At 56.2% G+C, this 16,382-nt stretch overlaps 3 protein-coding genes across 3 annotated transcripts; 2 read left to right on the top strand and 1 right to left on the bottom strand.

Annotated features, from left to right (window-relative positions):
- Positions 1-3,682: 3,682 nt before the first annotated feature.
- On the top strand, positions 3,683-6,063 carry Tubb4b (tubulin beta 4B class IVb). The gene is made up of 4 exons (XM_076842986.2): positions 3,683-3,794; positions 4,113-4,221; positions 4,292-4,402; positions 4,854-6,063. Exons 1-4 carry the CDS (start codon positions 3,738-3,740, stop codon positions 5,912-5,914), a joined length of 1,338 nt encoding a protein of 445 aa, XP_076699101.1. The 5' UTR covers positions 3,683-3,737; the 3' UTR covers positions 5,915-6,063.
- On the bottom strand, positions 6,056-10,993 carry Cimip2a (ciliary microtubule inner protein 2A). Its single transcript, XM_076844955.2, has 7 exons — positions 10,938-10,993; positions 8,052-8,266; positions 7,707-7,963; positions 7,490-7,616; positions 7,084-7,178; positions 6,507-6,624; positions 6,056-6,159 (listed from the first exon to the last, which is right to left on the bottom strand). The coding sequence occupies exons 1-7, from the start codon at positions 10,991-10,993 to the stop codon at positions 6,056-6,058; spliced, it is 972 nt and encodes a 323-aa protein (XP_076701070.1).
- A 1,831-nt stretch (positions 10,994-12,824) lies between these two features.
- Stpg3 (sperm-tail PG-rich repeat containing 3) lies at positions 12,825-14,389 on the top strand. The gene is made up of 6 exons (XM_076842985.1): positions 12,825-12,931; positions 13,014-13,153; positions 13,270-13,404; positions 13,514-13,602; positions 13,855-14,149; positions 14,256-14,389. Exons 1-6 carry the CDS (start codon positions 12,825-12,827, stop codon positions 14,387-14,389), a joined length of 900 nt encoding a protein of 299 aa, XP_076699100.1.
- Positions 14,390-16,382: the final 1,993 nt, after the last annotated feature.

The following is a 16,382-nucleotide window of genomic DNA, read 5'->3' as shown; positions in this document are numbered from 1 at the left end:
AAGAGGATCAAGTTGTCCTCGAGGCACCACCCCCCGCCCCCGGGTCCGGGTCCTTGCTGGGGAGACCCAGGCGGTGCTTAAGAGGGCCAGGGTTTCGCTAGGACGCCAGGGGGCGCCCTTCGGCCCGCGGGAACCTGCTCCACCTGCGCAACCGCCGCCGGAAGGCCGATGAGAGAAGGCGAGGCCGAGCCACTGTTCCCCACACCGGGTTACAAGGGAGGGGACGGGCGCCCCGGAGGGCAGAGGAGCCCCGGGAGGCGATGTGAGTGCTGGCTGGGTGTTCCGTCTTCCCCCATGCACCCCCACTGTGAGGTCTGGTTTCCACACTGGAAGGCTTGTCTGCCTGCCAGCAGGTGACTGGATACCTCCAGCAACCTGCAGCCCTGGGCTGCCTGCACCCACCCCAATCCCACCTCCCCCACACTACCATCAAGGAAAGCAAGATTCGGTCACCTCATCATTCAGTCACCAAGTTGTGTGTGTGTGTTGTGTGTGTAGGGGGAGGTGAGAGCAGGAGCTGACCCCAGACAAGAATACCAGTTTGCCCATCTGCCACTCACATCCTCCTGGCCCAGAACCTTTCTTCCCAGCCCCCTCTGGGGTTTGCCTAACTAGATGAGTAGGCTACCGGATGTGGCTGTCAGGAAGATGAGGCCCCGGGCCAGGGCCATTTCTTGCCTGTGGACCTGTCCTTTTACCCTTTGATTCCCTTAGTGCTCCCCATGGCTCCCCAGGCCCTCTCTGACCCCTTAACCCTGGTTAAGACCTCTAGGTCTTCCCCCAACCCCCCAGCCTCCTAGGCCTGGGTTTCACTAAAGAAAGTGACTGCTTGTTCTGGAAACCCAAAAACGTGCAGGAATGGGCTCTAGCAAGACAGAACAGCCCTCACCATGGCTAGCTCATGCATCCAGCTTTGACTCTCCCACCCTGTGACTGTAGGACCCTCCTGCTGATGCAGCATCAGGTCCCTCTGAGATCCCTGGGCCTGTCTGGCTCCCCAGGGAGACCCATTTGGGGAGGCATGCCTTCTCGTGGAGAGGGGACGGAAGCATCCTGGGCACCTCTCCTTCCGAGACAGAGGAGGCCTCCCATAAAGGCTGACCACAGGGTCCTTTAAGGCCATGAGGACTGTCTGCCTGCTGCCCCTGCCTGGCGGTAATGCAGCCTCCCACTGGGACCATGGCCACCAGTAAACAGAGCCTTCCTTGTGGACGCCTCCAACAGCTGCAAGCTGGAAAGGGAGGGCAGGTGCTTAGTGCTCCCGCCACCCATCCCACCCTGCTTCCCTGCTCTTCTGTCCCTCTCTGGTGTGCATCCTGCCTGGCCACAGGCCCAGAATCAGGCCCTCCTGGCCCATTCTGTCCTCCTCTCCCCCACAGGGGCAGCAGCACACTTGGTTCAGAGTGGGAACCTGCATCGCCTCTCCCCATCAGCTCTGCAGTCACTGTCCTTGTTGAGCTCAGGCCCAATAGGCCACAGGGAGTCTTTTGCTATCTTTTATTCTTTTCTTCTCTCCCCCCCCCCCCCCCTCTCTCTCTCTCTCTCTCTCTCTCTCTCTCTCTCTCGGTACTGGAGATTGAAACTAAGGGCACTTTACCACTGAGCTACATCCCCAGCCCTTTTTGAGAAAGGTTCTCACTAAGTTGCTTGGGGGCTCACTAAATTGCTGAAGCTGGTCTTAAACTTGTGATCCTCCTATCTAGCCTCCTGAGCTGCTGGGATTACAGCCCTGAGCCACATGCCTGGCTTCTTTTGCTGTCTTATCCCCAGCTAAAGTCCACCTCACAAGGGCAACATGAGGAACAAGGCAAACAGCTTCGTGCCAGGAAGAGTTCTGACTCATGCAGGCAGGTGGCACAACCTGTATTCTATGACCTGTTAAATAGAGTGCCATGCTGACCTCCCACCACTGTGGGCACTGGTCAAGAAAGCAAGAGCTTTTTCTAGTGAGAATGGGCCCTCAGTCTACAGACTGGGAGTGGGGTGGCTTTAACAGGATGCCAGAATGCTGGGGACTCAAACATCTTGAAGGGCAAACTGCAGGGTTGTGTTCATTTGGGGGAAAACTGGAGCTTCTCCCTCCTTGACCATTTGTAACAACTCACTACAGGGTTTAAAAGGACTCCCTATCTACTGCCCAGGCAGTTAAGCTACTCTGTATGGCCCTAAGCCAACTGAGGGGATGCTAAGGGCACTGGGAGGACCCTAGGATGCCTGGCAATGACCCTGCACACCCCACATGCCATTGCAGGACTCCAGACCTTCTGAAGAATGGGTCTTATTTCAGTGGTCAACAGGAGCCAGCCCCCTCTCTGGACCAGTCTGTCCAGAAGGAGGCTCATCCCCCAGGCCCTGCTGGGACAGTTTGTCATTGATGCTGACTCACCCTCTGGGTTCAGTTGGCAAACTGGCAAACGTGGGCAACAGAATGCCCCTCATACCCCAAGAGCTACAGATCACGGGTCAGGGGTGGGGGAGGGGATGAAAATGCTGATGTCGCAACATAGGCTCAGGAGGCTGCTTGTTTGACAATATTTCAGTCATTGGATACCAAAACAACACTGTGGTATTGCACATCAGGTGACAAGGAAAGGGTGCATTTCCTCTACGTAGACAAATAAGAAGTAGAAATTGCCCCCAATACCTTCCTGTTGGTAGACAAAGGGTAAAAAGTTCACCTGGAAGGCCAGATCCAGTGATGCCCACAGGCCAAGCAAGGGCAGACCCCTATGGTGTAATTCATCCCTTTTAAAACGTTACAAAAACATAACTCAAATACACTGCTTTTAAAGTGCTTGATGGTGCAACCACATGTAGTTTAACTGTTTTTCCTTTATACGTTTTGTTTTCCCTCTGAAGTACAAACAGAGACAAGGCCAGGCATGCCAGGCCCTGCAGTCTCCACGCAGCTCCGCGATCCTGGGCCGCGGCTCCAAGGCGACGGGCGCCGGGCCAGCACCGTCTCCACAACACTGCGCACCGCCGCAGAGGCGGCCGGGGCGGAGTCCCTGCGCGTCCCGGGAGGACCCAGCCGCGCCGCCGGACACCAAGCCCGCTTCTAATTTAGCCGTTCACAGCTCGCACCCCGAGCTAGGCTTGGGGACTCCCCAAGACAGGGCCGGTTCCGCCTCTATCGAGCTCGCCAGGGCCCAGGTGTATCGCTGGCAGCCGGCCGGGCCCCGGTGATGCGTCGTTCTGCCGCTTCCGTCCTCGAGAAGGCGCACTGTCGGGCTCCAACCCTAGTCCAGCCTACACCGCCCGCTCCCAGGCCCCTAGTCCGGCCGGAAACCCGCGCCCGGCTCCCCGCGCCCCCGCCTCCGCGCGTCCCGCTGCAATGCGGCGGTTACCAGGACGCCAACCAAGCACAGCCAATAGCGCCAGCGCGTCGGCGAGCTTCCGAGAGTCAGCCAATGGGAGGACAAATCAATCATTTGAAACAACCAATGGACTAGACACTGTTGAGCCCGGTGAGGGGGAATTGTGATAGGGAGGTCCGCAGCCGCTCTTGACCAATAACAAGTGGGCGTCGTTGGGAAGGCAGCCCGTAGGCCGCACGATTGATGGTGATATAACCAATCAAGTGAGCCCGCTTGCCGGCCTCGTTCTGGGGGCCCAATCCAGGGTTGGTAGAGGCGGGCGCGATGGGTATATAAGCACTGGCGGAGCGTCGGTTGTAGCACTCTGCGCGTCTGCTCTTCCGCTTTCTAGTTCCTCTTGCTTCCCGCGCAGCCGCCACCATGAGGGAGATCGTGCACCTGCAAGCCGGGCAGTGCGGCAACCAGATCGGCGCCAAGGTGGGGGTCCGGGATGCTGCGGACCTGGCTGGGCGAGCCGTGGGGGAGGGAGATCAGCCGGCCGACTGGGGAAGATGGCGGCACCGCTGGCCGGGCGGCGCCCCGCATTGCGGCCCAAGCGCCCGCGCGGGGCCGGGCCCGTACCTGGGCGGCTAGCGGGAATGGGGGTGGACTCGGAGGCTCTGTGGGCCTAGCGGCGGGGCGCGCAGGCGGGGGAGGGGAGGGCCCGCCGCGCCCATCCGGGGCGGGGCCGCTTCCCGGCGCACCGGCCACCGTGACTCAGCCTGCGCCTACCCGGCCTGCCCTCATCGATTGCAGTTCTGGGAGGTGATCAGCGACGAGCATGGCATCGATCCTACCGGCACGTACCACGGGGACAGCGATCTGCAGTTGGAGCGCATCAATGTGTACTACAACGAGGCCACCGGTGAGACCCCCGCCCCAGTCCCTCTTGCGACCCCGCGGGCCTCCCCTCGCTGACCTTCTTCTTCCGCCAGGTGGCAAGTACGTGCCCCGCGCTGTGCTCGTGGACCTGGAGCCTGGCACCATGGACTCGGTGCGCTCGGGCCCTTTTGGGCAGATCTTCAGGCCAGACAACTTCGTTTTCGGTAAATAGGGGTGGGGGCTGGGCACGGCTTTGTAACCTGGGCGGCTCAAAGGTTAAGGGGCTGCCCCAAGGACACCGCTGCTGGAATTACATAGCTGGGGCCCCCTGGACACCTCTTGCCCTTTGAGTCACTTAGTCTCTGCCTAAAGCCGCTTTGGAGGCAGGCCCAGCTGTCTGCCTTCCGGCAAGGAGGGGTAGATATAATCTCCATACCATGTTAGCTGTGTGGCTGTCCTTGGGAATTGGCCAGGGTTTCCCACTGAGGGTTTTATTAAACTGCCTCAACTTTGACGCCTGATTTAATTTTTTGGTGGTAGGAGCTGCTGTGGTATTACTTGGGTTCATTTTCCTTATCTCCAGGGCATAATCTCACCATGTCATTTGGTATGTGTGTTGGAGACCAGTGGTGATCACATACTTAGCAAGTATGATAACTTGTTCTCTTTTTATAGGTCAGAGTGGTGCTGGGAACAACTGGGCCAAGGGGCACTACACAGAAGGCGCGGAGCTGGTGGACTCTGTGCTGGATGTTGTGAGGAAGGAGGCAGAGAGCTGTGACTGCCTGCAGGGTTTCCAGCTGACCCACTCCCTGGGTGGGGGGACTGGTTCTGGGATGGGTACCCTCCTCATCAGCAAGATCCGGGAGGAGTACCCAGACAGGATCATGAACACATTCAGTGTGGTGCCCTCCCCTAAAGTGTCGGATACAGTGGTTGAGCCCTACAATGCCACACTCTCAGTCCACCAGCTTGTAGAAAATACAGACGAAACCTATTGCATTGATAATGAAGCCCTCTATGACATTTGCTTCAGAACCCTAAAGCTGACCACACCAACTTATGGTGACCTTAACCACCTGGTGTCTGCCACCATGAGTGGGGTCACCACCTGCCTGCGCTTTCCAGGACAGCTTAATGCTGACCTTAGGAAGCTGGCTGTGAACATGGTGCCCTTTCCCCGCCTGCACTTCTTTATGCCTGGCTTTGCCCCCCTGACCAGCAGGGGCAGCCAGCAGTACCGTGCCCTGACGGTGCCTGAGCTCACCCAGCAGATGTTTGACGCCAAGAACATGATGGCCGCCTGCGACCCCCGCCATGGCCGCTACCTAACAGTGGCTGCTGTGTTCAGGGGCCGCATGTCCATGAAGGAGGTGGATGAACAGATGCTTAATGTCCAGAACAAGAACAGCAGCTATTTTGTGGAGTGGATCCCCAACAATGTGAAAACAGCTGTCTGTGACATTCCGCCCCGGGGGCTAAAAATGTCTGCCACCTTCATTGGCAACAGCACCGCCATCCAGGAGCTGTTCAAGCGCATCTCGGAGCAGTTCACTGCCATGTTCCGGCGCAAGGCCTTCCTGCACTGGTACACAGGTGAGGGCATGGACGAGATGGAGTTCACTGAAGCCGAGAGCAATATGAATGACCTGGTGTCTGAGTACCAGCAGTACCAGGACGCCACGGCGGAGGAGGAGGGCGAGTTTGAGGAGGAGGCCGAGGAGGAGGTGGCCTAGAGCTGTCTGTCATGGGTAAAGCGTGGAAGCAGTGTGAACTCTTTATTCATTCAGCTGTTCTGCAGGCCATATCTCACTGTGCACTTGCTGTCCTTCTGTCCTAACATCACATGCTGTACAGACATCACCATTAAAGCATTTTCAGTGTGCGGTTCGCCTCTCCAGTTCCTTCCGCCTCTCCAGTTCCTTCCGGTAGGCCTTTCGGGTGCTGTTGCCAAAGGTCAGGGCATAGTTGTCCTGCATGTCTATGTGAGGGAGCAAGAATGTAGTTGGCTTAAGCTTGCCAAGGGCCTGGGGCAGGTCTGCACATGGCTCCTGCAGGGCTCACTTGGCCTGTCCTATCCAGGGAACCAGAGGACCAGGGTAATCCTATGCCAGCTGACCTCTGTCCAGAAATTCAGCAGGGCTGGTGAACCCCTTCCAGGCTTAGGATGGTGGGACAACATGGCCAGACACCAGGACTGCATCAACAATGAAGGACCTAGGCCCCCATGGGGCATCCCAACACCATCATCACCGCCACCCCCACCCCCGCCACACCCAAGGACAGGATCAGGGAAGTGAGCATTAGATTCTTGGGAGCAGTACTCACGAGGGATGAAGCCCATATAGAACGGGATCAGGCCCTGGCTGTTGTAGATGGTGGTGTTTGGCCAGTGGTTCTTGGGCAACCTCTCACCCAAAGAACAGACTGGATTTCTGAACAGGAACTGGGCAGACAAAACAGGTGCTGACAAACCCTGCCTCCACTACCCACCTTGGAAGCAAAAGGCTGGCTGGTGGAACATGTTACCAGGAGGGATTTACCACTGAGCTCCATCTTCAGCCCTCATAATTTTGAGACAGGGTCTTGCTGAATTACCCAAGCTGGTCTTGAATTTGCAATCCTGCTGCTGGGACTACAGGGAAGGGCTACCATATCCCAGGACTAGTTCTCAGAAAAGGGTGATGGTGCTCATAGGTCTTCCTATTTCCCTAGCCCATGTCAAAATATGTGACAGACACAGACCTTGTTAGGATGGGGGCCTCTGAGCCCGGTAGAACCCTTCCCCAGGCCTCTCTGGAAGCCTGGATTTGTGATCCCTTCAGGAGGAGCTGCTGAGGGGAGTGCAGGCCTAGCTTGGGTGCCAGTGGGGCACCTGGGAGGGGCCTGGATGGTGGTCTCCTACCTGGTTCTTGTCAAACTCGTCCATAGCCTGTGTGACTCCATCGCGGTAATTAACACCCATCACCCAAGTGAACCGTGGTATGAAGCCAGCATAGCCTGGGGGTGGGCTGCTGTCAGGGTCCCACCCAGGTCCCCTTGATTTTCCTCTGGGTATACCCAGTTGCCCTCAGGTGTGTGAGGGAAGCTGGTCAACCTTTCCTAAACATTAGTGACTGTCTTGAGGGTATAGGCAGGTCAAGGAGCACCTCCTGGGAGCAGCTGGGCTCAAAGAAATAGCTGAGGCAGGACAGGTTGGCCTGTTCAGGGAGTAGGGAAGGTGGAGGGCAGGAGCCTCAGTCCCTCACCCCCTCCATCTCACCTGGACCCCTGTGACCTAGTGAGGGACCAGCCCAGGCCCTAGCACCCACCTGAAATAGCCTTGCGTTGGATCAGGTTGGGGTGGTCCAACTGAGGTAGCCGCTGGAACCTGCCTACATCTAGAGTCTCCTGCCTGTGGGGTGGGGGCAGGTACTCGTCCCTCCTGTAGTGGTACAGCTGGAAGGGGGAAGGGGCAAGTCACCACCCAGCTCCCACCTGGGTCTGGGGGGGGGGGTGCGAGTCCAATGCCAGTATGTCTCCAGTCACCTGGGACTGCCCTGGAACCTCAGGGACGGGGGCAGCAGTCTTCCACGCATCTTCTCCATATGCCAGCAGCAGGCCTGGGTGTCCCAACTCTCCAGAGTATCCCTTCCTGCCAGGTGGGCATGGGGGGTAGGGAGGGTAGGGCATGAAACCTGCAGGCAGCAGAACCTGTCTGGATATGTTCTCTGGAGACCCTTGTGCACCCACCTCCTGGGGTGGGAGCTGGCCCAGGATCTCAAAGTTCTTGTATGGCTTCAGACCTGTACAGACATGGCAGCTAATAAGCCACATGGACAGGAAGGTGGGCACAGGAAGGGGCAGGGCAGGGAGCAGGGGCCAGCAGCTCACCAGTGTAGTGGGGGATATAGGGCTCATTCAGGTCCCTGCAGGGGATGAAGGGGGGTTTAGACTTGCTGAAGTCCTCAATGAATCTGGGCTTAGATATAGGGGAGAGAACAGAGCAGGGGCTCTTCTGCACGCTGGGATCTGTGAGCAGCTGTGCTGTGGTGCGCCCATAGGTGTTCCCCACTTGGTAACGCAGCTGTGGATAGAAGCCGGCATAGCTGCAGAGGAAAAAGGAGGCAAGGCTGGTTGGCAAGGGAAGATCCCTGGGCAAGGTTCTTGCAATCAGGATGCAGATAGATCCAGCCTGCCTGCTACTCAGCAGCTTCCTGACCTGCAGCAGGTTACCTGACCTCACCTGTGAAATGGGGGTGGTGGGATAGGCCTGGTGGCTCACAGCTATAATTCCAACAGCTCAGGCGGCTGAGGCAGGAGGATTGTTGAGTTCAAAACCAACCTCAGCAAGGCGCTGAGCAACTCAGTGAGACCCTGTCTTTAAATAAAATACAAAATAGGGCTGGGATGTGGCTCAGTGGTTGAGTGCCCCTGAGTTCAATCCCCAGTACCAAAATAAATAAATAAATAATAAAAGTGGGTTGTGGGAGCTGTGTTCTGGTGCTCTTAAGCTCAAATGGTGAGAATGTGTCTGGCCCAGAGCTGAGATTTGCTGTCATCACTGCCATCAGATTGTCTTCTCGCCTATGCCCTACCATCTTCTATCCCCTCTCTGATCCTAGTGTCAAAGACAAGGGAATTGGAGAGCTTCATCTTGCAGGAGCAAGTTCAGGGATGGTGACTTGTCCCAGCACAGAGCCCAGGCAGACGGAAGCCCAGGCAGTCCCCAGCTGGTCCCCAAACAAAGTTATGGCCAGGACTTTGAAGGGGAAAAGTCCTTTAGCCTCAGGGGGAATCTAGGTGCTCAGTCCTGCCAGAGGCCTGTGTGATAACCTAAGGAGTGAATTTTTTTTCCCCGAGACAGGGTTTCACTATGCTGCCCAGGATGGCCTTGAACTGGCTCAAGTGACACCCACCCCCACCCCACCTCAGCTTTACAAATAGCTGGGACTATAGGCAAACACCATCATCTTGGTTGGATTAGCTTTACTCCTCCTTTTTTAAAAAAAAATTTTGTAGTTGTAGATGGACAGCATGCCTTTATTGTATTTGTTTATTTGTATTCATGCTGAGGATCGAGCCCAGTGCCCCACATGTGCTAGGCAAGGGCTCTACCACTGAGCCCCAGCCTCAGCCCTTCTTTACCCTCCCCTTCTGTGGGGCTGCGGATGAACCCAGAGCTTCAATGTGTCAAGCATGCTAGGTGCACCCCTGGCATGCTTGTACCCCATATCTTTTTAGAAGCTGCCAAGGTTAACACAGACCAAGTGGTTGAAAAGGTGGCAAGGCCAGTGTATGCCTCTGTGCCAGCTGCCTTACCTGCCCCAGCAGTGACCATTGTTAAGAGGTGGCCCAGGCCCCTTAGTCTCTCCCCTAGGTGTGCATCTGTGTGCATGTGCGTGGGTGTGTGTATTCCAGAGAGGGCTGCTTGATTTTTATTATTTTGTGGTGCTGGGGATGGAATCCAGGGCCTCACACATGCTAGGCAAGCCTCTGCTGCTGAGCCCCAGCCCAGCCCTTTGTTTTATTTTGAGCTAGGATCTTGCTAAGTTGTCAAGTGGATGGCCTGGGATGTGCCATTCTTCTGCCTCAGTCTTTGAATAGCTGAGAGTATAGGTGTGCACCACTGTGCCTGGTGAAAGGATTTTTATTTTTATATTTTGGGTACAGGGGATTGAACCTGGGGGAGGTTCTACCACTGAGTTACATACATCCCCAGTCTTCATTTATTTACTTATTTGTACTGGGGATTGAACCCTCAGGGTTGCTTTACTACTCAACTAAATCCTCAGCCTTTTTCTTTCTTTTTTTTTTTTTTAATTTTTTTTAAGAGAGAGTGAGAGAGGGGAGAGAGAGAGAGAGAGAGAGAGAGAGAGAGAATTTTTTTTAATATTTATTTTTTAGTTTTCGGCGGACACAACATCTTTGTTTGTATGTGGTGCTGAGGATTGAACCCGGGCCGCACGCATGCCAGGAGAGCACGCTACGGCTTGAGCCACATCCCCAGCCCAGCCTTTTTTTTTAAGACAGGGTCTCACTAAGTCTAAATTTAGGGCTAAGTTGCTGAGGTTGGCCTTCAACTTATGATCCTCCTGCCTCAGCCTCCCAATTTGTTGGGATCACATTGCACCACCACACCTGGCTCCTTTTATATTTTTTGAGACAAAATCTTGATAAATTGCTGAAGGTCTCACTGAGTTGCTGAGGCTGACCTTGAACTTGGGATCCTCCTGCCTCAGCCTCCCAAGTCTCAGGGATTATAGGCTAGGATTTTTATTTCTTACTTGAGGAGGTTACCTAATGAGGCAAACTGGCTCAGGCTTATCTCATCTCTAAATCGGGAGCTTTATGGAGGAGCGTCTGGCACTTACTTAGCCAATCTCTACCAGCTGTTTGGTTGCCCCAGATTCTGCTCCTGATGGACATGCTGGCCACCTGGTATGGCATTCGGGACCAAGGCCAGCAGGGAAGGGTGAGGCCTGAGCCCTCCTCTTCAGCCCCACCCAGAGCTTTCCTGCCCCAGTGTTCTTCAGCCCTCTGGGCCTCAATTCTGGCTCCTGGTCACCCTGGTCTGTCTTTTTTCTTTTTTGTGGTGCTGGGGATTGAACCCAGAGCCTGTGTGTGCGAAGCAAGCACTCTACCAACTGAGCTATACCCCTAGCCCCACCCTGGTCTTTGGTCCCTGCAACGTTGACTTTCAACACCCTGGAGGCCAGGCCCTGCTGCTGCATCCTGCTCTGACCCCAGCCTCCCTCTGGAGCTTGAGGTAGTTCTTACCCAGGGATGTAGTGAGGTTCTGGTGTGAAGAGGTTGTGTTTCTGGGTAGCTGTCATTTTGCCTCAACTCCGCCCTTGCTGGCTCAGCTCCTTCTGGTCTGGCTCTCTTCCCTGAGAGGAGTCCAGTCACCTGGCAACCATTGTGAAGGGGCCAGCACTGTTGGGCTCCCTCTTGGTCAGGCCACCTGTTAACCCTGTGAGTGCTCCCAGGCACCAGTCTAGGAAGCTGTATTGGCAAGGCAGGGGGTCTTGCAAAGACTCCTCCTACTTCAATGCTCTGAAAACAGACTGGGAGGGGACTGGACTCTGGCAACCCCAAAGGGACCTCCCCTCCAGGTCACCTGCCCCCACCTTAAGGTTTTTTTTTTTTTTTTAAACCCCAGTCCTTCTCCCTGAGGAGGTCAGCTTTTGAGTCTGGGGGTCCCACCTGGACAGCTGTGTGGGGCTGTCTTTGGATTCTTTCTGCTGGAGCTGCACATTATTTTCCACTTTGAACAAATCCTGATTTTTTTTAAATTAGGTACAGGAAGAACTTTCTAACCATCATATAGAAAAAAACTAGTAGTATCCCCTCTGTCAAAAAATAGCACAAACAATATAACAAGCCACACTACAAACTGGAAAGTATGCACCCTGAGTGATCTACCCCCAAGGTTACAGTGCAAACACACCGTGACCATGTCCAGAAAAGCCCAGTCAACAACGGAGTGCCAGATGGTAGCAGAGAAGTCCACCGAATCAAGTAAATGCTGATCAAATGCTGAGAAGGCAGCATCTAAGCCTCACTGCTAGGAGACACCTTCTGGAGTACAATTGGCTGATACAGGTCAAGCTGGAACAAGACCCTGCAAGCTACCCTGAGGAAGTGCTCTGACGCTCAGCCAGAGGTGTGTGCATTGCCATTCATCGCCTAAGCAGCAACACAGGGCTTCCCCAGCACACTACACAGCACATGATCACGATTATGTTCTCAAAGTACACACAACACGGAAGGCAGTCCAAGGCCTAGCAGGTGGAACCCTTGCCCATCTCAACATGCATCCGTCCATCCTCCAGAGTGCCAGGCAGAGGCGGTGCTGGGTAGGAGGGACTGGAGAGGTGGAGATTTCTTTTTCTTCAGTACCTGGGATTGAGCCCAGGGGCCTTGCATATGCTGGACAAGTGCTCTACCACTGAGTTACATCCCCAACCTGCTGTTTAGAGTGGAGGTCAGGGCTGGGGTTGGCAGGCCCGTCAGCACCAGAGGCTATGGGTAAGAGTTCCGGTTCCTAAGTGCACACTTACTCCCTCAGGATCATTACTGCTTGCAGCTTGATTGGGCAGCTCAGTTCACCTGAGAACCTACAGCTCCAAGCCCCTGCTGGCCCTTGTGCCCCCAGAAGACAGGTTTTCACTTGGCCCTACAGGGGAAGCAGGAAAGCAGCTCCTCCTCCTCCTCCTCCAGGCAGCCTTCCTGGACCCCTCCCTCTGCCCTTCTTCCTCTGGCTGGCTCCAACACCTGGTAACCTGCAGGACTTGGTGAACAGTCACTATCAGCCTGGAACTCAAACCTCCCAGAAACCCTGTTCAAGTGAGGCCCAGCCCCCAGGAGGCCCCAAAGTACAGGAAAGGAGAAAGGGTTGGGGCAAGAAGTGGGGAGGGTGGTATAGGAGGCCAAAGCTGGAGCCCTGGAGAAGGTTAGTATCTTCTTGACAGACAGCCCCTCCCCCACCCTTGACTCAGCAGGTTGGGGGAGGGGCCTCTTACAGGTGGGGCCCCTGGGGCAGCTTCTACTGGGTTGGACAATGCTCCCTCCCCAGGGAGCTCCTGGCAACAGAGGGGGCCCCTTGATGGCCAATGAAGTCATAAAGCCTGGCAGTGCCCTCAGGAAGACAGCTCTGTATGGAGGATGAATTTTGACCAGAAGGCTGTGAAATTCCTGGCAAATTTCTACATCAATGGGGGCAAACACTGGACTCATGGCCCCCTTAGTCAGAAGCCTCTATGTCCCACCCAGTAATATCAGGGGGCGTTACCAGGCGGGGAACTGGGCGCAGCCAGTGGGCTGGGTGAACAGTGGTTGCCGGTTTTCTTGCAGGCCTGAGGCTACTGTGGTGTTGAGAAGCGGGGATGAGATGTGGCTGTCAAAGAGGAAGGGAGCCTCAGCCGGCCTCAGGCTAGGAACATGCACCCCCCAGACGTGCCACCCTATCTGCTCCGGGACCCTGAAGGAGCTGCGTGAGTGAGGGCTCTGGCTAAACTACCCCCGCCCCCAAGATGGCCTGGAAACTGTAAGGGGCAGGGAGCAGACTACAGGGAGAAACCCAGGCCCAGAGCTTGCTTCCTGCTGCCAGTGCTAGAGCGACGCCCCCCGATCCTGATCGACCTGGACGTCCCCGGCCCCACCAAGTACGAGGTGCCCAACTTGTCGGTGCGAGAATCTTCCCCTCACCCCCACTACAGCATTGGCTGCAAGCACCCGGGTCGAGGTGCGTGTCCCCTTCCTTCCTGGCTCCCCGCAGCCAGCCCCTGGGATTCCCAGCCTGGGAATGGGTGCGTCCCTCCCTGAAGCGCCCACCGACGATTACTCCACCACAGAGGGCGGCGGCCGCAGGGCGTGGCAGACCATGTGGCTTCAGAGCGAAAGCCCGTTCACGCAGAAGGCCGACTTTAACCAAGAGCAAAAGGTGCGGAGCGCGCTCGCAGGTGCTGCGGGGAACTAGCTGTGGAGGGGGCGGGTCCGCCAGTCAGCGGGGTGGGGATGAGTCACCCTGCACCTAGGTGGTGGGGAGGGGCTGGCGGGCCTGGTGGGCGGGGCCAGGTGGTGAGTAGGGCCCCGGGGCGGGGCGCGAGGACCGCGTGGCCTGACCAGGTTGGGGAAGCAGCAGGGCAGCTTGCAGGCTAGGGCCCTGCAGCTCTGGCCTCCTGCCTCCTTCCAGTGGCCATCTCCCGCCGACTATGGGCCGCTCAGCCGAACTTCCTTCCCGGCCTTCAGCTTCGGAGGCCGCCGCCGAAGCATTTCCAAGACTCCTTCGGGCCTTGCCCGCCCAGGCCTGCTCCGGGGCAGGGGCCCTCGTGCCCATCTCCCGCCCCAGGCTTCTGTGCAGGCTCCGGCTGAAAAGCGCCCCAGCCCCAACACCTACGACATCCTTCCCGGGTACCGTCTGCAGAACCCACGCTCACCTGCCTTCTCCATGAGCCGCTCGCCTGCCTTTGCCTCCTGGTTCAGTTCCTGTAAGGAGACTTGGGTTCATTGAGGCGGGGTGCTGTGGAAGGCTGAGGACGAGGGCCCAGGGGTGGCTGCTGCTGTTGGTGGTCTCCCAGCCCTCTCTCTTTACAGCACAAACCCCGGGCCCGGCTGCCTACTATGTGGAGGACTGCTACAATTCACGCTTCCCCTCTGCGCCTGGAGTGGTCATACAGGGTGTGCGAAGACCCAAGCGCCACGACACAGGCCCCTTCTGCACGCTCTAAGCCTGCTGGGCCCTGCCGGCTTGGCTTGTTATTTAGTGGAATGCTGGTCTCCCTTGGAGCCTCCTCCTGGAACTTGGGGCCTGGGGCTTGGTCTTCTGACTCTCTAGGCACCACTGATTCCCTTTCTGACCAGCAGACCCTCTGTGGGCTGTGACAAGGAGAGCCCAGCCCAGAGCCCCACCTGCCCCTCCCCTGCTGTACTGAGATTCAGTTGTTCTCCCACACTCCCGTCGTGTCTGTCTGTCTGGCATTGCCCAGTGGGTTGTCCTGAAGAAGCCTGCTGCTTCCCTGCCCTTTGTGGCTTTCCCTGTCCAGGGGTTTCCTTTGGCCATTCTTTCAGAGAGCTCCCTTTTCTAGTGTACTCTAGGGTAGCATCCTGGGATTAACCCTTAACTTCTGGCAGAATTCCCCACCCGGTCATGACACCCAGGGGATTGGTCCAGCTGCCAGAATACCTAAGAGTCAGGCTACTTGCTGAGGCGAGGGGCTAACTGTTGGGGTTCCCTGAGCTGCCATCTTGAGGTGGGGTTAGCCTGGCAAGCCAGCAGGGAGGGCCCAGAGGACCAGCTTGACCTGAAAACCCAACTGGACTTGCTTACCTGTGAACCTTGATCTAAGGACATTCAGGCCAAGGCCATAGCCAATAGACTCCTGGGACTTTACTCCTTAGGTCCCTGCCCTTGCAGGAAGCAGCAGCCTGCTGTTGCCCCCTCTTCACCACTGGTCTGCCCTCCTCCCAGAAGGAGACTCTTGTTTTAGTATCCTCTCTGCAGTTGTCCTTCCCCCAACCAGGCCCAGAACTCAGCCCTGCAAACCATTTGCCCTAGCTGCTCCTGGCTGGTTCCTTGAGGGCAGCACCACCCTCTTTTGCAGAGAGGAAACCCTAGCCCTGGGAGTCTGAGTACCCAGCACCTCCATGCCAATGCCAGCTGGAAGTCAATCCCCAGTGCTCTGGGCCCTGGGCTGACCAACTTGGCCAGCAACAGTGATAGAGCTGTGGGAGCCCTGACCTTGGAAGCTCTGCCCCAGAGGAGAACAGGACTCCTGCTTAGGGCTGAACCACCAGGCACCCCCAGGATCCAAAGCCTCATGTGGTAACAGCTGGAAGAATGTAGTATTCCCCTCCAGTTGGGATGAGGGAGGAGAGCTTCCTGGAGGAAGCATGGAGGAAAGGGCTTTCAAGTATGAAAAAATATTTGCTGAGCAGTAGGAAGATTTTTTTTGAGGGGGGTACTAGGGATTGAACCTAGGGGTGCTCAACCACTGAAGCACATCCCCAGCTCCACCACCCCCCTCCCGCTTTTTTTTTTTAATTTGAGACAGCTTCTTGCTAAATTGCTGATACCGGCTTTGAACTTGCAATTTTCCTGCCTCAGCCTCCTGAGCTGCTGGGATTACTGCACCAATGCCAGGTTAGTCAGAAGGCCAAATTTCTAGTAGAACAACCATCAGCAGCACAGGCACATGTAAAGGGAGTAGTGTTTGGTGTGTCAGAACTTGGGGAGGACATGGTGGTGGGGTGGAGGGCTGAGAGCTGGGGACAATGCTGGGTACATGTACCTACAAACTTAGCAGCAGGGAGACTACCAGCCAGGATGGGCTTCGTGTTCTGCAACGGACAAGGGACACTATGAACCTGGGTTCTGATTCAAAGTTCAAAGAGGGTTAACCACATTAGCCCAGTAATTAGAATCTAACATGGTGGACGCGGCTTGTGTTCTCACTGTGCTCCCAGATCTCTGCTAGGGACCCTGGGCACGACTGAAGGCACGTTTAGATTTTCGTATGCAACAAGTCTGTAGTGTGGGCTTCGTTCCCGTTTTGCCTGGAGAAAGTCAAATTTCAGGGAGCTTGAAAGTCATACACTGTGTCCTACACTTGTGCTGCACCTGGCGCGACCCAGGCAGGGAGCTTCTAGGACCGAGATGCGTCACTTCCTCAAGCAAAAATATTCATAAAGTCAAGAGGCTCCTGCGAGATCAGCAAGAGTTGT

Source organism: Callospermophilus lateralis, chromosome 2, assembly GCF_048772815.1.
Source record: "Callospermophilus lateralis isolate mCalLat2 chromosome 2, mCalLat2.hap1, whole genome shotgun sequence".
NCBI lineage: Eukaryota > Metazoa > Chordata > Mammalia > Rodentia > Sciuridae > Callospermophilus > Callospermophilus lateralis.
The sequence above is the reverse complement of the archived record's forward strand: the minus strand, read 5'-3'. Positions and strand labels throughout refer to the sequence as shown.